Source organism: Triturus cristatus, chromosome 4_2 (assembly GCF_964204655.1).
Source record: "Triturus cristatus chromosome 4_2, aTriCri1.1, whole genome shotgun sequence".
Classification (NCBI taxonomy): Eukaryota; Metazoa; Chordata; class Amphibia; order Caudata; family Salamandridae; genus Triturus; species Triturus cristatus.
In genome coordinates, this window is record NC_140586.1 from 265408521 (window position 1) to 265430781 (window position 22261).

At 46.7% G+C, this 22261-nt stretch overlaps 1 protein-coding gene across 2 annotated transcripts in view; it reads left to right on the plus strand.

Annotated features, from left to right (window-relative positions):
* The window catches only part of ABCA4 (ATP binding cassette subfamily A member 4), a 1118748-nt gene that overhangs the window by 868053 nt on the left and 228434 nt on the right, over nt 1-22261 (plus strand). For both annotated transcript variants that reach the window (XM_085601480.1, XM_085601481.1), the window contains 3 exons: nt 7740-7772; nt 16863-16968; nt 17118-17192. In XM_085601480.1, coding sequence (XP_085457606.1) covers nt 7740-7772; nt 16863-16968; nt 17118-17192 — 214 coding nt within the window. The remainder of the gene's footprint in view (nt 1-7739; nt 7773-16862; nt 16969-17117; nt 17193-22261) is intronic.

Below are 22261 nucleotides of genomic sequence, written 5' to 3' on the forward strand. Positions count from 1 at the left end.
GTTGCTTTTCAGGCTATGCACTGTGACCTATGTAGATTTGACTCATGTGACATATGTATACAGGTGTCTGATTATTTCCTGTCTCTTCACCTTGCCCACAGCATCATCGGGGGACTCCGAGGGAGACACTGGCACGGACCGTGAGGAGGGAGCAAGCACCAGTGGCAGCAGTGCTGTCTTGTCTGGCACATCGAGTGGCACGGAGGCCGAGGGGAGTGAGGCGGAGGACCTGTCCAGCCTCACCTCCGACTATGACGCTGACGGGTCCGAGGCTGAGCTCCCAGAGGGGGTGGAGGCTGCTCCCACAGCTGAAAGCAGCACTCGATCTCTACCCGCCCCCTCCGTTCCCATCACCGGCCTCCCACTTGCTCTGGTCCCTTCCCGCCGTGCTAGGTCACCACGTGTCTCCTTCTTGCCAGGCACCGCGCCCCCTGCCCCTGTCTCCACTGCTGCCACGAATGCCGAGTCTGTGGACATCCTGCGCCAGTTGCAGGTTGGTCAGACTGCGATGCTGAATGTCCTCCATGGACACACACGAGTGCTAACCCAGATGGAGGCATACATGGAGGGCATCTCAGCTGCGCAGTCTGACCAACGCCAGTTGCTGAGGTCCATAGACTCGACACTGACTGCAGCAGTGGGTCTCCTGCAGCGCTACGTCCCCCCCACTACCCCTGCCCCATCCACACTTCCCACTCCCATGCCTGTCCCAAGCACACCCAGACGTACCCATGCACGCACCCCACCAGACACAGGCACCACACCACCAGGGAAGCCCAAGCGCACACCTCCTGTCACGCACACACAGGGTGAAGTAGGCATACCCACTGGGTCGGGGGCAAACGTAAGACACGCAGCCACAGTGGGAGTCCACATTCATCACAACCCCCTGCCTCCAAATCCACTCCCCTCAGCTCTCCTGGCCAAGATTCCACCAAAGAATCCTTCCTGGCCGCTCTGTCCCTGAGCCCCAGTGTGACACCACCCCGCAAGCAGTCAAAGGAGTCCCCGGTCAGGGTAGTTGAGTCCCCCCCCGTCCACACCCTCCCCCAGTAGCGCTGCGACCCATCCCTCCGACCCCCCCCTCCTTGGGGCCTGTGGTTCCTTTGGGTGCAGGGGAGACGCTGGAGGACCTTGCAACCGTGTGCAGCGCCATTCTCACCTTCACCTTTGGCGCTGCCCCACCCCCTGTGGTGGAGTCCTCCGTCCCTGCACCCACAACACCTACCCTTGCCCCTCCTGTCCCTGCGGTGCCTGGTCCTTCCCCCCCACATGATGCCCCCCCGTGGAAGACAAGGAACTATAAACTGTGCAGGCAAGCCAGGGGACCCGTGTCCCAATGTGTCCCCCACCAGGGATGGAAATATGGACTGCCCTATGGGGCTTGTTAATAGTGTACACATGACAACCTCTTTGATTTTCATGCTGAATAAAGCTTTTTTTTTCATCTGAACACTAACGCTTTTCTGGTATTGCTGTTGGTGGTGCTGCTCCATGATTTGGGGTGGGGATAATGTGTTAGGTGTCTGGGAAATGTAGTAGTGTGCTGCTCATGGGGTGGACCCTGGTATCTGTGTGCCATCACAAGGTATTTGCAAAGTAACTTTGTTCATGTAAGCTCTTACTGCATGGTGACATTGTCCCAAGGTGTGTTCCTTCCTCTGTGGACCCTGACATCTTCCCTGCAGGGTGTTTCCTAACTGTTGTGCTGAGCTGTGTCTACATATCCTTGGTGTGTGACGGATCCGTTCAACTTTGCCCATGCATGCTGGGCAATGTCTCCACCTGCATCATTAGTGGCATCCTTGGTGGTCACTGTACTTGAGTATCGAGTATATTGACGTGACTTCATGTGGACATGTTCCCTTTTACACACTATGCATGTGTGTACTCCCAGCCTCGCACACATGTGTTACGTGTTCTGCAGGGTCTTTGAGCACCTGACTGACAATTGTGGGCATTGTATCTGTGGGTACTGCACCCTTTTCTTTCCATGGGCACTGCTGGGAGGACTCTGCACCCACCCCTCCTGTGCCTGGGCACTGCTGGGAGGACTCTGCACCCACCCCTCCTGTGTCTGGGCACTGCTGGGAGGACTCTGCACCCACTCCTCCTGTGTCTGAGCACTGCTGGGAGGACTCTGCACCCACCCCTCCTGTGTCTGGGCACTGCTGGGAGGACTCTGCACCCACCCCTCCTATGTCTGGGCACTGCTGGGAGGACTCTGCACTCACCCCTCCCATACTGGGCACTGCTGGGAGTGATAGGCACCCACCCCTCCTATGTCTGGGCACTGCTGGGTGGACTCTGCACCCACCCCTCCTGTGTCTGGGCACTGCTGGGGGGACTCTGCACCCACCCCTCCTGTGTCTGGGCACTGCTGGGAGGACTCTGCACCCACCCCTCCCTGTCTGGGCACTGCTGGGAGGACTCTGCACCCACCCCTCCTATGTCTGGGCACTGCTGGGAGGACTCTGCACCCACCCCTCCCATGTCTGGGCACTGCTGGGAGTGATAGGCACCCACCCCTCCTATGTCTGGGCACTGCTGGGAGGACTCTGCACCCACCCCTCCTGTGTCTGGGCACTGCTGGGGGGACTCAGCACCCACCCCTCCTGTGTCTGGGCACTGCTGGGAGGACTCTGCACCCACCCCTCCTGTGTCTGGGCACTGCTGGGAGGACTCTGCACCCACCCCTCCTGTGTCTGGGCACTGCTGGGAGGACTCTGCACCCACCCCTCCCATGTCTGGGCACTGCTGGGAGTGATAGGCACCCACCCCTCCTATGTCTGGGCACTGCTGGGAGGACTCTACACCCACCCCTCCTGTGTCTGGGCACTGCTGGGAGTGATAGGCACCCACCCCTCCTATGTCTGGGCACTGCTGGGTGGACTCTGCACCCACCCCTCCTGTGTCTGGGCACTGCTGGGAGGACTCTGCACCCACCCCTCCTGTGTCTGGGCACTGCTGGGAGGACTCTGCACCCACCCCTCCTGTGTCTGGGCACTGCTGGGAGGACTCTGCACCCACCCCTCCTATGTCTGGGCACTGCTGGGAGGACTCTGCACCCACCCCTCCCATGTCTGGGCACTGCTGGGAGTGATAGGCACCCACCCCTCCTATGTCTGGGCACTGCTGGGTGGACTCTGCACCCACCCCTCTTGTGTCTGGGCACTGCTGGGGGGACTCTGCACCTACCCGTCCTGTGTCTGGGCACTGCTGGGAGGACTCTGCACCCACCCTTCCTGTGTCTGGGGACTGCTGGGAGGACTCTGCACCCACCCCTCCTATGTCTGGGCACTGCTGGGAGGACTCTGCACCCTCCCCTCCCATGTCTGGGCACTGCTGGGAGTGATAGGCACCCACCCCTCCTATGTCTGGCCATGTACGCTCGGGACATACACGGGTGGGGGTACGCTCCATACATACACGGGTGGGGGTACGCTCCGAACATACACTGGTGGGGTGTGGGTACGCTCCATACATACACGGGTGGGGGTACGCTCTGTACATACACGGTTGGGGGTATGCTCCGTACATACACGGGTGGGGGTACGCTCCGTACATGCACTGGTGTGGTGTGGGTACGCTCCATACATACACGGGTGGGGGTACGCTCCGAACATACACTGGTGGGGTGTGGGTATGCTCCATACATACACGGGTGGGGGTACGCTCCGAACATACACTGGTGGGGTGTGGGTACGCTCCATACATACACGGGTGGGGGTACGCTCCGTACATACCCGTACCCACGCTCTGCAGGCCTGGGTATGGCCCGTACCCATGCCTTCGGAGCGTGGGTACGGGTCTTACCACCCGTACCCTTACATCACACCGACAATGCTGGTACGACCCGTACCCAGGCCTTTAGAACGTGGGTACGGGCCGTACCGCCATTGTTGGGGTGACGTAGGGGTGGGCGTGGTACGACCCGTACCCACGCTCTTAAGGCGTGGGTACGGTACGTACCGGAATTGTTGTGTTGCCGGCTCGCATCAACATCCACTTCCATTGTGGCGGACGCATGCGTTGCTGGACACGCCCCCACCCCCTCGAAGTGACCAGGCCCTGAAGGTCAGGTATGTCCAGAGCATGTATGATTTGTGACTTGGGTGGGGGTTCGGTGTCCAGCCCCTGCCCCCCCCTTTGCCCCTGGGTGTTGTTCTGACCTTCTGCGGCGTCTGCGTCGGTTCCTGTAAAGCAGGTGGACTGCTATGAGGGCTGGGATGACACGTAGGCTCGGGTCCATGGCTGTCCGTCGCGTACAGGTGCTCCTTGTGCACGTCGTCCTGATTTCCCAGCAGTTTTTTGCAGTCGGAAAATATAATCCGTGCGGGGTGACGTCGGTACGGATCGTACTTCCTGGTTCGTGAAACGCAGCCTGGATGCGTCCCGACGTCACGTCGGCGCTTTCCCGGATCACATTTGTATGTATTTTTTCGTCGGTCGGTGTTTTGTACGATTCGTACGGAAATAGTGTTTCCATACGAATCGTACTTGCATTATTGTAATGTATTTAGACCGGGTACGCTCCGACCGATGGTTCGTACCCGGTTTTTCCAGGATCCGAATCGGCACCATAGTTGGAAACACAATGCTCCTGAGAAATAAAACCAGAGTTTCACAATTAACCAGAATGCCTTTTCATTCACGCACGTTCACACAAGAAAAAATGTAGTACATTCACACAGAATCCTGTCTTTCCCGAGAACAGCGAACAGTCTGTCCTACTACAGAATTATGACATACGTTAACAAAGCAGCGCTTACCTCTGCCCTGTCCTTCTGACAAGCTCAGAGAGTACCTATTACCTTTCTAGTGATAAGCGTTATCGGAATGCCAATAGGATCCCTGGTACCTAAGACCAGAACTTCACAGATAACCTTCGCTATCATACACACTTCTTTCACACAGAAAAATGTCTCTAATGGCAACACACGGCGATGTCACCGAATCGAACCCAAACAATGCGACGCGCAACTTCAATTGTTCCACGTTTCCCCTGTGTACCTACAGGATAACCACAATTCCGTCTTTCCCGAGAGCAGCATTTTCCTCTGCCCTACTACGGAACTGTTACCGACTTCCTACATCCCAGAAGCCGTACAGACTACATAATACTCAATACGACTTCAACATATAGTGTTAGTACACATCTCAATTCAAATCAATAATCAATAAGCTATATACAAGCAAATCATCAAACCAAAAACAATAAAAACCATCTCTAGCTACCAGAAATACTGGTGCAGATTCGGGTTCCTCAACTCCCCCCTACTTCCACGGACAGAGTGATTTCTCAGTCACACACACACACACACTTCATACGCTGGTGGGGCCCATAACACCAACATTCAGTCTATCAATCTATCCGTACTTAAACAGAGGAATATTGGTTCCGAACCGAACTGTTTTCCCTGACGGAAGTATCACTTTCCCTGAATCACCCTAGCGTCTCCTTCCATCAGGAAGGTCGATGAATCATTTAGTTGGTTTTAGTTTAATGACACCTTAACACCCCAATTTGTTCAAATACATTTTCAAAGAAATAACAACCCGACACATAGAATTCAATTAATATATTTATTTATCTAATTCAAATGCAAGTTAAATCCTAATCATTCAATTTTATCTTTTGTCATATTTACCTAGTCTGACTAATTGTCGGTCTCTAAGTCAGACTCCGGTCTTCTGTAAAATCGTCAAAGTTCTGTTCTATCATGCAGAGTCACCGTCCTCTCCGTCAGCATAACCTCAGGACACTGGAAATGACGTACACAAAGTGGGGTCGGATCTCAACAAAACGCGTCTCCTTTACCCTCTCTAGTCTACCATTATTTATACTAAAATTTACATTCCAAATGTTGCAACTGACATTTTCAGAGATTCTCATTGGTTAATTGAAATACATTTTGGTGCATCGGGAAACATTCGATGTAGTTCCCATGTATGAAAAGTTCCAAACGAATGTATGGGAATATTAGCAATCCATAGTTCATGTTGCAACAATTTTGTTGAAGGGTTGGCCTTTCGCCCAGAGCAACCTTGATGGGCACAGTGATGACAGTTCACCGGCAGGTCGCAGCTGCTGAAGTTTGCGCAGGCGCATTTCTCCTCTCCCTTCATTGATGTCATTCGTAACTGTCAGATTCGGTCGGCGGCCATTTTATGGCAGGCCCAAATGGTCAACTTAAGCAAAGAAACACAAAAACGTAATTAATACATTGAAATGGTGAAAACAGTGTTAATCCCTTGCTAATACCCATATGTGTGTGCATTTATCTAGCCACATGCAACGTTCAAAGCCATTAATACTTGTCTATTTAAGCGAAAATCACTATAACATCACATAAGCAACGATTATCATATTAATATGCATACAAGCTTAGTTCACATATTATTTTAGCCATGCAAATGCATTCCCACGTATATTCTTTCTGTTAATAAGGTTGAATAAGTCACCAAACAGCAAACCATTAATTATTATGATTCGTTGTTAATCGTTTTAATACAAACATACGAAAAATGGATTGGGTACATAAAAAGAAACATTTTACCCGCTCCATCACCTGCACATAAATAATCATTCCCATAACGCATGCACCCTTGCACTATGGTAAGCACCCTTCCCGCTTTTGTTACAGGAGGCCGATATTTCAGCACTGCTGCAAAACCGGCCCCCAGTGACAAAACTGTCCCCCACAGCCAGAAAAACCGGTCCCACCCCTCCAGTCCACTGGGGAAATGCCCGGTGCCGGCCTCAGCCAGTCTTGCCCTGGGCGGAGCGCAGCGTTAAGCCAAGAAGGCTTGTTCCATGCTCTGACACTTCACTTGTACAAATAGCCTTTTATCTTCCTGCACATAAATAATTATTCCCACAACGAAGGCACCCTTGCACTATGGTGCAAGGGTGCCTGCGTTGGCACTAGGCAACTGTAATTAGCAGCAGCCCAGTGGAAAACACAGGGCTGCACTGTAATGTTGTAAATACGATGCAGCCCCACGTTTCCAAAGTGGCGAAGCGTGGCATTAAGCCAAGAAGGCTAACGCTGCGCTCCGCCACTTTCGTTGTAAATATACCTCAGAATTCAAAGTGAAAAAAATCTAACTCCTCATGCTTTTAAAACTCAACGCTATTTTTTCCATCGTTGACACATTTGTAAATGTGTATATCTTATAGACACCTATGAATGCTGCTGAAAGTCATTCAATGTATATAAATAGTAGCCTTTACTTAAATGTTTTCATGTTTTGCATAATTGCCCCAGCTGTTCACAAGTATGTTGTCCTACACCGTTAACTGATTTTTTGTAAGTACCTTGATAGTAACTACGTAATGCATATTTGTTAGATGGAATACATCTCTAAGAAAAAAATGCACATTTTTCACCATTGGCAGTGGAGGGATGCATTAAAATGTCACTTTGCCTATGGGGCAAAAAATCCTAGCACTGGCATTAAAACTTAGACGGAATATACCAAGTGTCACCACTGCAGTTCTGCATTTTTCACGCTGCGAAGACATTGTTATCCGTGCTCCAGACCTGAGCACGAAAATTACCTGTAATAACAGAGTTACATATTGTGATGTAAACAACTCTTTTTGCAGTGGCAGAGCTCAAATGTCAAACTTTCATTAAACTAGAAGCCATTGACTGATTATTCACTATTTGAAATGTGACAAGGGCTCCAGCGAGCAGTTGAACCAATTTTCACAACTTTTCTTTATTTTACAGCATGAAGACCAAATACTGGGTGAACGAGCAAAGGTAGGAATCTAAATATATAACACGTGTGATATTGACATGTTTCACGTCTTTCAATCAGGACAACTAAGGGGTCTATTACGATAGCAGGCGGACACCGCAACGGCAAATGGTACCGCCCGCAAGAGGTGCGGCGGTCCCGCAATGACAATTAGGATGCCACCGCCACGGTGGCATCCCTCATATATTGCATTGCGGCGGGCGGTGCTGAAAGCAGTGCCCCCTACAATGCAATATATGCATGTTGTACATTGGAATGCACAACGTGACAGGCACTGCGCGGTGCCTGCCACCTTGTCCATGCCAATGTTGGGTGGTACCATAGGTACCCCCCAAGTGCATCCCCCACCTCCCTGGGGGCCCCCAACAGGCCCGAAGTGAAAACCGCATGCCTTTCCATGGCGGAGTCTCCGCCATGGAAAGGCATTGAAAATGCCACATGCTAATATGGTTGGCGGTTTCTGCAAGGCACCGCCACCATATTATGGGCCTTTTCCGCCTGGTAGGCAATCGGGACGATTGCCTACCGGCAGAAGGTCTTTCCATCCGCCGCGCAACCCCCACCATGCTAATGTGGTGGGGGTAAAAGGCCATCCGGTGGGGTGTGTTGGCGGGCGGATCGCAACCGCCGCTGGGGCGGTAGCGATCCGCCCGCCATGCTAATGGGCCCCTTAGTTGAAGACACAGATGTTCCTCGTGACTTCTGAATTGAAATTTCTGAATGGAACTTTTTGAATGCTGTGTTTTTGCCACATGTCCTTTTGATCATCCTTTCAGTCACCCTGCCATTTTCACCATGAACATCTCAGTGCTCACACGTCTGTCGGAGTTCAGATGGTGCAGCTCCCACGATGCTTTTATGAGGAGGATCTTCATTTAAGGGTAGCCATCACATCCCTATATTACTTCTTTACTACCTCCCGCTTGTGACTAACCTTACTTCTGACCTTTTAAAAGTATGCATGCCTTCTGCTTTGCTCACTTTATGGGACTGGTGCTTTGTACCTCGGTTTATTACATACATGCTGCATCCTTGAGTTTTGAACATACACGATTTAAAACATTTACAGTGTCTGTCATTCAGGTCAGAGGTTAAATGATGTTCACTTCCTTTGATGTTATCAGGGTCAGAGGATCTTTAATGCAATTTCCACCAGTTGCACTGCAGCGTTGTGATTGGTCTGAATGCTGAACCACAGCGCTCAGATGGGAACTTGAAGACTTTGCATGTTCCTCACCAGGCAGTGTAGAGGGCCGGCCAAGCAGTTCTGCACACTTAAGGAGTGCAAACTACTCCTTTCCCTCCTCTGGCCAGCCCTGTCCCTCCCCGAGAGCCACTCACTTCAATAGGAAAAATAAAATGATGACAATACGTTATTTTCATTTTATTTTTCCTATTGAAGTCAGAGGGGCGACGCTCCTCTGTCTTAGCGGAAGAGCCGCCACTGTTGACCTCAAGATGTTCAGAAACCGTCAGGTTTCCAATAGCAGTCTCAGCTGGCTCTATCATCAGAAACCGTTGATTGGTAACCAAACTGCCACAGGGCCACCAGTTTGTGCACATCGACTGATCCACCATGATTAAGATGGGCCTTTTGACGTTCATTTTATTCCTAATATTGCCACGCAAGGCTTAGTGGTCCAGGGCAGTAGGAATAATCAGTGGCCACCAGGCACAGGGAAAAAAATGTTGATACAGATTTGTTTTAGTTGTGTATGGATGTATGTAAAGTTTTTGGATGCAGTATGAATGTTTAAAGAGTGTAGTGCTTTTAAGATTTACAATGTGTCTCTGTAGACCTGCTTTGAGAAAATCCTGGACAGACACCCTGGAGATATGACATTTATGTGAATATTTTGATAAAGAATTAATGAAAATGTATATAAGATATGAAAATATGTGTAAAATGATGTAAAAAAAAAAGCATAACCTTCTGAGATCATTTTTATGGGAGATCGGTCATCTCATTTAGAAAGAAGGTTGCTGGGTAACTAGTCTCTATTGAGAGTTCTGCCCTGCCCCAGGAACCTAATCTGTTGCAGGGGGTCATTTTTGCGTTTTGCTCTATGTGAATGCTACAGTACAACTCAATGCAGGGCAGCTACTTCCAGTTTTATCAAGCTAGGGCTTTGCAACAGCTTACCTCAATGAATCAATATTTTATTTGGTTAAAATACATAACCATAAAAGTATACATATGTGCAAAAAAGTTGTAATCAATGTTAAAATAAAGGGTTAAAACAAGGACTAAGCAAAGGTGATTAATATTTGAGACTCACTGAGTGCAGCATCACATATGTAAATTTTAGGATGATATAAGCAGAGCACAATATAGAATGGAATGATAAAACAGAAGTAGATTAGAATTTATCATATGCATAGGTAGTGAACAGACAAAAACCTCGGGGTCTGCCATGTGAGTCCAACTAATTAAGAAAGTAAAATCACTCCTATTTGAATCTCCAAAAATAACAAGGTATGCTTTAAAACGAGAAAACAGATTTAAAAGGCAGGCCACCAAATATAAAACAATTGGTATAGACAACACCATAAGATAAGTTATCATTGACCCACGCTGCTTAAATGTGTCATCCTTTGATAAAAGAATGAGGAAAACGACGCCGGGATTATGTATAAGATGTGCAATAAATCATAAAGTGCATTAAGTGCTGAGACCAGGAGTTATTGCAGTTACAAAAATTGCCAAATACGGCAGAATCTCTACATGATAGATATGTTCATCATATCCTTTATTGCTAGTCATAAATAAATATTAAAAATAACAATGTAAAATATCAGTGCTCATATGCACACATATGAATACTGAAGTTTAAAAAATAATTAAACAATGTTGCAGACCTTTTAGAAAGAAATGTAAACAATTGGGAAATGTAAGATGTCCATAAAAACCTAACTCCCTACTTAATTTTCTCTGTCCTCAAATACCATATAGCTGTCAGAGATTTGCAAATAGAAAAGACAACTGTTCCACTCGTGTCTGTGATGCATATTCTAAGCGCAATGATACGGTCATTGATGCCCAACATTTTACATAATGGTACTATCCAACGTTTCAGTTGCTTTTTATATGCCACACAAAAAAATAAAACTTGTTTGATGGACTCGATGGCCTCACATCTCATGGGGCACTTAGTTGATGTACCTAAGACCATCTTCCAATGACAACTGAAGGGAGCCTAGAGGTAGTGTACCCACCCTAACTTGATACAAAATGCTTGTGCAAACGGGTTTGTGACCATATCTAAGTAAGGTTCATACTCAAAACCACATTTAAATAATAGATAGTCATCAGTCAGGGTGCCGAAGTGGTCATGCCAATTTTTTCTCCCAGGGCATAAGCCCAGTAGGCCATTTTGAGCTATCCAATCATGTCACCCGATATGTCATTGTGGTTTGACCAGAAATCCCCTCAGCCCAACTTGAAAAACCATGACTTTATGTAGGCAAACCAAGGGATCCTATCCTCACATGACCCCTCTAGGAAGTCTTGGAGACACTCACCATAGGGCTCTAGTTCTCGTGTCACCCAGACCCTTAACCAGTACTGGAGTGGTCTCATTTCTGCAATATCCAAAATAGATCTCAAGTTTAGATCCATACCGATAGGTAATGTGGGGGTGATAGTCAGAATTTTTAACGTGATTTCAGAAAATTATTCTCTTCTATTTCCAGCATCTCCAAATTGCAGTGACCCCAGGTATTTGCTCCGTCTAGGGCTGCCCCACACGCTTGACTCCTGTAAAGTTCCAAATGGGGGGAAATGGGAAAGGATGATGCACTATGTGCAAACCTTATAATGGACCCTGCGGATTGTTTTAACAACAGGGTGCTCTTCCTCAGTTGAGCTGGCCACCTATGCGAGTCTTCCAAGCGAACACCCAAGTAATCAAACTCGGACCCTCACTCAAGGGCTACCCCATCCACTGATATAGATCTTCTCATTTTGACCTTGCGATCGCCAAATGCCATATACTCGGTTTTGTTGTTGTTGATTTCTAGTCCATAGTCCCTACAATATAAGGAGAATCTCTTGAGCAATATAGATAGGCCCTGTGGATTTTTCTACAATAGCAAAATGTCATTGGTAAATGGCAAGCATGTTTTTTTTGTCTTTAATCTTAGGCAAATTGTTCTCACAATTAAAAAGATATTGGAGGCACTCATTAATATATAGGAGAAAGAGTGTAGGAGCCAATACGCACCCATGGCACATTCCTCTTCAGACTGGTATCTCGTCTGTTACTTCACCCGTGAGTCCCGACCTAACCCTAGCAAAGCTGCCTGTGTATAATGCCTCGATTAGGAACAATAGGCCCATTGGTACCCCTAGCCTACTCAGGGTTTCCCATAATTTCATCCTTGAAACCAGATCAAAAGTGGATCGGAGATCTATGAAGGCCACACATAATCTCCCCTTTTCCAAATCTACACTCCTCCACTTTATAGCTAAAAAGCCTATGATTTGGTCTATTATGCTAACTTTACACCTAAAGCCTACCTGTAGATGGGAAAGTGCCATAGCTTGCTCAATCCAATCCCATAGCCTGTTGAGTATCTGAGAACTAAAAAATGTCTGGATATTATCAATTTGGCCTATGGGTCTCTAGTTAGCCGGGTAAGCCTTATCTCCTCTTTAGTGAATTATGATGGCTCTTTCGAGGTGTCAGGGACCAAGGCCCCCACCATCAGGGCATTTGACACTGAATTTAGATATGATTCCCAGATCTGCGTTTCGCTTCTATATAGACCAACCAGAATTTTGTTAAGACCTGGCGCCTTACCGGGTTTTTGCGCCAATATAGCCAGAGTGATTTTTTCATGTGTGAATTCCTCACAGTATTCCCGCCTATTTATTGCTGGGGCTGGTGATGCACCCACAGCACTATCAGCTACTGGGTGCTTGTCTGGTACAGATCCTCAAAGTAGGTGATCCATTCCTGAGGAGGAATGTGGCAGTCTGGCCTCGTAGCATATGATCGCCCCATTTTAGATACCAACTGCCAAAAGCATTTACTGTCTATTGCCCTTGCCACAGCCAATAGATTTTCCCAGGCTTCCTCTTCCCAAGTCGCTTTCATTTGTTTATTAGTGCTAGCGTACTCCCTCCTAGCCATGACAATGTGTGATCTATTTTTGCTTCTTAGGCCATTGGAGAGAGCGCCCCTGGCATGTCTGCACGTGTGGTCAAACCATTCATTGGACCTTTCCACATTTGGGCCCTCCCCCCACGAGTAGTTTTACTAAAGGTAGGCCAAATCTACTGAAGAAGGCTAGGTGGGCTGCCACTGTCTGGCTCAGAGTCAGCTCCTTTTGTGATAATGCCATATATTAGTTAAGTAATCAATCAATCAATAGCTTAATTTAGATAACATGTATCATGAAAGCATTGTTTGACAGTTGTACAAAAAGATAAAAAAATAAAAACAACATGTATTGGACGGTAATGAATCTTTGGATACAAAATTTCAATAAGAATGTGATGACACATCATATTAGACATTATATTATACTACAGAACATTAAAAGCAGTTATTGTTAAAAGCATTTGTCTAAAAACTGTGCATACCAATTCCACAAGTTCATTCCATATAATTCACGCATAGATTAATAGAAGTTTAAAGAGAATGGTAAAAATATGAGATCAGCAGAGAGAGGTAATGTAAAGTGCAAATGCTTGATCAGTCTGAAAGACTTTCGTGAGTTACGACAATGTCCCAGTAAAAACCAAGTTCCGGGTGAATGTGGCATCGTGTGGTTTTATGCCTGCCTCAAGTGACACACAACGCCTATGGATTGGTCGCCCGGCGCAAGGCTTTGTGCCTGACTGACCAAGCGTGGCCTAAGAACTTAGCTACCCCACAAGAGAAGAGGACGCTTGGGTCAGATTTCAGCATGCGCAGGGCAACCCTGTGGTCACGAGTGTCCATGTTTCTGCAGATTGATTTTAGCCATTTAGAGCTTGTGTTGTTGTTGGCTGGGTAAGCAAACATGACATGGGCAACACACTCCAGCGGAGGTCCGCAGCAAGGGCAACCTTCTGTTGTAATCTTAGTTGAGTGCCACTTGGATGTTAAAGCATTAACAGGGAGCGAGCCAACCCTAAACTGGGTATACAGAGCCCTGTCCCGTGGGACCTGAATAACATCTAGGTATGGCTCAAGACTTCTAGTCTGCTTAAAAGTAAGGAATTGGTCTGTTAGTCTCCCCATATTCGACTTACTGAGCTCCTGGCTATCAATCCAATCCCAGTATAGACGCTTAAGATCTACCTTGCTTGGGGGGTTTGGGTGTCCCATGATTCTTTAAGGCCAAGTAGTGTCAATGTTTTCATGATGTTAGATAGCCATTAGAACCTGTGGTCCGCATCTAGGTTCATCACTTCAGTTAAAGCTGTGGCGTATTTGTTGAGCTCTACAGTACGCCTTAGGCGAGCCCAATAGAGCAGTGGACGGAGCTTGGCAATGTCACTAAACTGCTGCCTGCCCATATCGTGCATTAGGGGTGTTAGTGGGGTATTACGGGGGAGCATCACCAGGTCCCTCAAAAACTTATGCTCAGATCTGCTAATCTCGTCTACGTTCTCAAACCCCCATAGCTCATCTCCATAGAGAGCTGAGCTAACTGCCTTTGCATCATAACCTGCGAGAGCCGGGGTAACTGGCCTGCTATACAAAGAGCAATGTTCTTTGACAAGTGCCCGACCACTAGTTTATAATTCAGAAGCATTTTGGCTAAATGGGGCCTCCAAAGCATTTTGTCCGAGAGTCGTATGCCAAGGTATTCAAAGGTAGCTACTCTCTCCAGGAGGGAGCTATTCAGTGTGAGGTTGTTCCTAAGGGATTTGAGGGGGTTAAAATCCATGAGCTTCGTCTTAGAGGTGTTAATGACTAAGCCCCGAGAGTCACAGAAAGATTGATACCTGTTCAATAGTTTTTGTAGCCCCGCTGGGGTCTTCTATACCAGCAAGGTGTCGTCCGCGAATAGAAGCGTCGGCACATTGTTGCCCGCCAGGATTGGAGCGTTGGCTGGTTCTTCCTGAAGAAACCTCACCACGCCATTCACATATAAAGAGAACAGGGTGGTGGCCATGATGCAACCCTGGCGGACTCCCTTGCCAAAGGGGATCTGCTCTGTCAACTGACCTTGGGGCCCCCATCTCACCTGTGTGTAGTTTCCCTCGTGGAGGCGAATCAGTAGATTAAGGGTTGGAAGTGGAATGCCCATGTCTCTAAGGATCTGCCACAGCCTAGTCCTGGGTACCAGATCAAAGGCCGTCTTTAAGTAAATGAATGCAAGGTAAAGGCTACCTTTTCCAATCAGCACAACTTTCCAGAATATGAGCATTAGCCTGAATACCTGGTCGATCGTCCCAGTACTTGCCCTGAAGCCAGCCTGGTATTGGGAAAGGATATCCTCCTCTTCGGACCACGTTTGGATTCTCTGTAAGAGGACCCTGCCTAACACCTTTTGCATTACATCAATCAGGCTTATGGGCCTATAGTTTGAGGGATCTACCCTGTCACCTTTTTTGTAAATCCGGACCACCTCAGCGCCTTTCCAGGAATTTGGGACTCTGCAACCTGCAGCTATAGCATTGAACAGTAGCTGGAAATAGCGCGACCAACCCCTGGGGTCAGCCAGGAATAAGTCTCCTGGAAGTCCATCCGGTCCAGGAGCTTTAGCAGGGACTAGCTTCTTAATTGCTGCCTCGATTTCGTCCAACGAGAAAGGATCGCTAGCATTCCCTACTGGAGAGACGTCTATGGGGCCGCATGTCTCCTCCAGACATCCGTCCTCTGAAGTGGAATACAGTTTCCCAAAGTGGTCATGCCACTCCTGGCTTGTTATGTGGTTGGGCAGAGTGCCTAATTCCCTGCTTTTGCCCCGACTCACTAATGACCAGAAATGGGTCGTGTTTTTCCCAGTGCTTGCATTCTTCAGTTTCTGCCAGTGCAGTTCGTCCCACTCGATCTTTGCTTTATGCAATGCAGCCCTGTATTCCTTCCTAGCCGTTTTGACCAGGGGACAATTTTTACTTTTGATTGCTAAGGATAGAGCCTGTGTTTTAAGCTTGCAGTTCTTGGTATACCATGGGTGCTGGTTTTTATTGGGACCCCGTGGTTTACTATGCCTACTAGGTGCTTGAAAGTAGGAGCTTAGTTGTTCTATTCTGCGAGAATAGATAGTAGAAACTGCTGCCCACTCACCTGTGTCCATGACTGTGGCCTGGAGCTCTGCTATATTCGTGGACAAGACCTCGCGAATACCCGATAAGTTAGAATCTTGCAGGGAGACCCTGTGCCACTTTAGGTGCCTTTTGCAATTTGAGGGGGCGATGTCAGAAGTGAGGTTGGAAGCCCGGCAAATCTGCAGATGGGCTGGTGAAACCCACAGCTTCTTCAATGTCATACATAGGGGATTATGATCGCTGTCAGTTGTGGTGTCCACAAACATATCAGTAGTGTTGTCCCACAGTTTCACGTCGACTAGGATGTAGTCGATACGTGAGGGACAGCTGACTCTATTAAAGTTATTGGTCCCCTGGATGTCCGAGGGAGCCCTGCCATTGACAGCTCTAAGACCAAACTCAGTTAAGTATAAATTCATGTAACTTGGCTAGCAAATCCTTTGACTTGATCAGGAACTCCCATTTGACTGTTCGTTTATTGCTAGTAATCTCCATCGAATTTGTGGCAGGCAGCCCTTTTGAGACCCCTCTCTTCTTGCAAGCCATCCCATCCCAGAGAAATATAATTGGATAATGGTCACTATCCTGGCATGCACATACAGCGAGATCAGATACCTCCTGCCATATTCTCATATCCAATAAGATATAATCGATGTGGCCATTGTACGTTCCTTCTGTGAAAGTAGGTCTTGCAACTTGATCTGAGGGGAATCGCCCATTTCCTGCTCCTAGACCAAGCATAACCATGATGTCGACAATCTGTGAAGTGTAAAAGGAAGAAATCACGATAAACATTCTGACTCACTTTAATTGTCCAAATATGGTATTCCTGTTTTTTTATTGTAGAGGCTTCAAATGAATGTGTATTATTTACTGGTTGTAGGTATGGAGGTTTTTCGATTGGCGGGAAGCTCCCAGCTGTGCCTTTCACCGGAGAGCAATTTAATAATGTTTTCAGACATATTGGACAAATGCTGAATGTGACAGGGGTGAGTGAAAATACATCTGTATACCATGCAAAAAAACAATCTATATATTTAGTCATTTACCTTACAAAACACAGATCACATTTATATGTTGGTGATGTATGTTATAGCTGGGGCATCTGTTTTTCATTGATATATCGCGTTTATTACAGGGTTCTAGAACAGAAGCGGTGTCCCACGAAATTCAGAATTTTCTCACCGAGCTAGAAAAAGAAGACAATATTAAGGTATTTCACATCTGCCAAAATATGTTCAGTGCATGATTTAAGCATTACTTGTAGTATTGTATGTGTGTGTGTGTTTGTGTTTCTGTGTGTGTAGGAGTCCTAGAGGGAGCTGTTACTGTGACCCCTTCCACCTTTTCCCACCTTAATGTAAGGTACCAGAAGGGTGGAGGGGCTAACTAAACTGCTTTCTCCAGCGGCATGTATATCACGCCACTAATAGTGTGCGAAGCTGGTGCAGGGGGGAGGATGGGCCGAGGGATTACAGAGGGGTGAATGCCATAATGGAGGGTGGTCTGTGAGGGTTCTGGAAAAGAGTAATGGGGAACTTGGTAGGGAAAAGGTGCTTTGGGGCGGTCAGGAAGGAAGACGACTGCCACAGAGATTAATGGTAAAAGAAGTGACGGGTAAGGTGACAAGGAAAGTAGTGCCATGTTGCGGAGGGTGGCAGGAGGACAACTCCTGGTGGGAGGGTGTTTCAACAAGTGACGTGGAAAGGAGCAGGAGGATTACTGCAATGGGGAGGCACAGGAGGACAAGTGGCACAAGATGAGGGAACCGGAGGACAATTGTGGGGACCGAAGAGAATGACTGTCAAAAAGGCCGGGATTCAAATATTTGATGTGTCCCGCTCTCCAGCAGTCTTTTTCTCCTGTCTGTGCTGGGGACATGTTTTTAGCTTTGTCGAGGCAGACTGTGCTCAAGGTGGTGTCACAGGGCCTGCAGTGCGGGAGAGAAAGAAAGCACATTTTTAGCTCCTGCCCACCATTCTTTTATTAACAAAATAGCACCACTGATGCCACGCACACGCTAGTCAGTATTATCCCTATGGCGGGTGTCTGTAAATTTGTAACTCATCTATACATGCCACTGTGTGCAGACAGAAAAGGTCATGCCATTGAAATTGGGGGGAGGTGGCATTCCATTTGCTGTGAGCCCTTGTCTTCTAGAGATTGGGCTTATATTCACATGGAAATCCAGAGAGTGTCAGGGTGTGCAAGATTCAAACAGAATCAATATAACATTATACACATGACATGTTTGGCCCCCAGACGTTTACAAGTAATTTATCCAACACATGACTCTCGATGTCCCTAGTGTGCGACCCCTGAGGTAGACGTTTTATATATGGTGTGGCACTACCTGCTGCTGGCCGCATATTGCAGAAGAGTTGTAGAGCAGCTTAACCATGCTACTGGTTGGGATATCCCACTTATGATTGCTACTTGTCTATTGGGACTATTGGCCAGGGACCCGAAATGCAAGCTCAGCAGATGATTTACTATCTTGGGACTAGCAATAGCAAAGTGACGCATATCGATTGACTGGATGAGTGTCAAAGCTCCCACCAGGGAGAAATGGGAGAGAGATTTGAGGAAGTGGGCAACCACAGAGGAGGAACATATGAGAAGAACGAGGAAGTTATATGATGTTCTGGTTGCTTGGGGAATGATGATGCAGGATTTGTTAGGCCCATGGCTGAATTTGCAGCAGGAGTCAGGAGGGCGGGTGGGACAAGGAAACGGAGATGGTCCAGAGGACGTAGTTTAATCCAACAGTACCCTGATCCAAAGTTAAATGGGATGTTTTAAATATTGATCTTCTTGATACCACTATGTAATGTAATAGCGCTATGTGGACTGTGGTTTCATTGATAACTGCAAGCTTGTTGGGGTGGGTGGGAGAGGACAATGAGCGTTTTAATTATTGTTGAATTGGTTTAAAAATGGATATCTGAGATTTCAGATACATTAATATCTAAATAGCTGACTTGAAAGTATCCTAAAGGTAAATACTGTACATGAATAAACCTCTAATAACATAGTGGCATTGCAGGGTCAATAAAAGAATGGGAAAACCAAGATTATTTTACATTTTAGAGGGGCTATGTAAAAATCATAGGAATTCCAATTTTGTGATTTTTCACACATTACAGAATTATGGATGGAGGGTCTGGTCAGGAATTGTGACATGTATGGGTATCTCAGACAGTGCAAGTCTATAAACCAGAGGGCAGATTTATCAATATTTCACACAAGACAATGAAGCAATACACCTTATTGCACTGGTGAAATGTAGAGGGTAGGAATGCGACATATTTAACATTATATGGCGTATTTCTGTCATCTCTGTGTGTCGGCTCACTTTTGGCAACTAGCACCAATGCAAGCACCCTTACATCATGGTGCAAGGGTGCCTGCATTGAAGGCAGGATTGTTTTTGTGCAGGAGGGGGCACCTTCCTGCACAAAAACAATCCTCTGAGACTTTTCCTCTTTCTAAGTGTGCTGTAGAATGCAGCACAATAGTAAGAGGAAAAAGCCTCATAGGAGAGATAAAGATATTTCTCCTCATTATGCCTCACCTGGGAAGGCGTAGCATTTTGACACATTCCCAGGGGTACCAATTGTGGTAAATTTGTGAATGCGCCAAAATCCATGGGTGGATGCGTGGGTACACTCATGCTCCACCCATGAACGCCTCCCTTGAGTAGAGTAACGCAAGGTAGCGACTTGCGCTGCATTGCTTTACTCCAGATTTATCAACCATCGCATGGATTGCATGGCTGGGTAAATCTGACTTTAGTGTTGCGTTGCCCTTTAGTTACTTTGCGTGATGCAAAGGCAAAGCAGCACTTTGATAAATCTGGCCCCAGGTTCTCAGCTCCACACTGAGCAAGACCTATTGTTCCTGACACAGCCATGGTTATGTTTTGTTATGTTATGCATTTTTGTAGAGCACGCTATCGCCTAGAGGGTATCCTAGTGCTGATGCAGGAGCAATATTGGCTCTAAGGCTGCCCTAATATAAGTGCCACGTCTTCAGCTTCTTGCGGAATTCAAAAATGTATAAAGTGGCTTTGATGTGCAGGGGTAGGTTAACTAAGGCTTCAGGGGTGATGTAGGAGAAGGCACGACCGCCGGATCTGGTCCAGCATATGTGTGGGATCTTTGCGAGTAGAAGTCCAGCTCAGTGGAGGCATCTGGAGGGTTTGTGGAAGTTAAATTGGTTGTTGAGGTATGCTGGGCCAGTGTTATGTAGGGTCATGAAGGTGTGCTTGAGGAGTTTGAACAAGGCTTGTTTGTGGATGGGAAGCCAGTGGAACTTCCTGCAAAGCAGAGTGATGTGCGTGGCATGGTTGGTTAGTGAGGCTTACTGCTGTATTTTGTATGGTATGGAGTCATCTGGTCAGTTGTATGTTGATCCCAGCATAGAGGGTGTTTCTGTAGTCCAGTTTGCAGGTGATGAGGGCTTGGGTGACAGGTCTGCGTGTGGTGGGGAGCCATCAAAGACCTTCCTCAGCATCCTCATTGTATTTAAGCAGAAGGAGGAGACTGATTCTACTTGAGAGGTCATGGACAGTTGATTTTGATGATGATTATCCAGAGATTCATGTCTGAAGAGAAAAAGAGTGCCCCTGGAGGAAAAAGAATGGAGGGTGGTCAAAGTAAAGAACAAAGCGGCCAGTCCCATATATTTTTTGTATTCGTATAAATCCAATAATATTGCATATTCACAGCATAAACATTGAGCCAAGAATTATAATTAAAACAAATATTTATATATATTTTCACAGTACTTTTTATTAGTGATTTTCACTTTTAAATATATATTTCTCATGCTGTCCACAAAGTAACTGCTCATTTGTGGAAAGTCATATGTAGTAACCAAACAAATACTCAGAAATCAAAACATAATCTAATTACGTACAACAAGGTAAAGGCAACCTTTCTTCACAAAACAATATAAAACTTGAACGCTCACTCATGTATGTCTCAATCATTCCTCACATGTACCTCAATCCCAATCAACCTATTAAACCATGTTAAAAACTTCAGGTAGGGTACCATAGGAGGAAGATAAACACATCATAAGAGTCAGATTATTAACCCCTTCGGTGCTCATGACGGAACGGTTCCGTCATGAGCCACGGTTGAGCTGTGCTCATGACGGAACCGTTCCGTCATGACCACGCCCGCGCAAGATTCCGTCAGCACAGCGGCGGAATTTGCGCAGCATGGAAGGGGTTAATAATTAATTAAATCAAATCAAAAATGTACTTATTTCTATTATTGTACCAGAGATGATGTACTATCCTTTGCTATGCAGTCACAATATTCTGATTCATGATTTGCAGAGTTGAAATCTTTGCATATAAATGAAAATAATAAACTCCTTGGATAGAAGAATCTCCTTGTTGTCTCTTGTGTTTTCTTTCAATGTCAGGAGTCTTCCAATCCCCACTCCATTAGCGCCAACACCCTTTTTGGTCTTAAACCAAATGCAGTCAACCACCTTCTTCAAGGCACAGAGAATAAAGAAATACTAAAAAGAGTAAGGAAAGGTAGTCTTGAAAAGTTACAACCTATCTCAAATGATGTACATATTTATTGCAGGAGGTCAACAAAACTGTCCCTTAGTTAAGAATGCATTGCTAGTGTGTATGGGAAAAGTCTTCAAAAACGTATGGAGATATGACTGGTTCGGTAGGAACTCTAGAAGATTGACAGAAAGATTTCTCCAAAGATGTTTAGGATGATTCAAATGGTACAGCTAAAAGATGAGCAAGATCTTCCTCAAAGAAGATCTTGGCTTTCATCCACTAGCCGTTTTTGGTCATGCAGAAGAATAACTTGGTCTGAGGGTTAGGTGTTTTGTTGGAGATGGAGAGCATCAGCTGTGTATCACAGGCATTGAATAAGACGTTGAATCAATGGGCGCCAGTGATGTTGGTAAATGGGTTATGTAGGTGTTGGAGAGGTTCGGGCGGAATGATGAACCTTGAGGTACTCCACAGATGGGGCTGACTGACTGGGTTCAGCTTGTCAGGAAGGAGCATATACAGTGGAGTGTTGGTCCTTGGATGCCTGCTTTGTGCATTCATTGAATGAGAATGGAGTGGGAGATGGTGTCGAAAGCTGTTCAGAGGTCAAGGATAACGAGGACTGCCATGTCTCCTCTGTCCATAATTGTAAAGATGTTGTCTGTTGCTGTGATGAGGGCTGTTTCTTTGCTGTGGTTCGTCCTGAATCCAGATTGAGGGGTGTCAAGGAGCTGGTTTACGATGAGGTT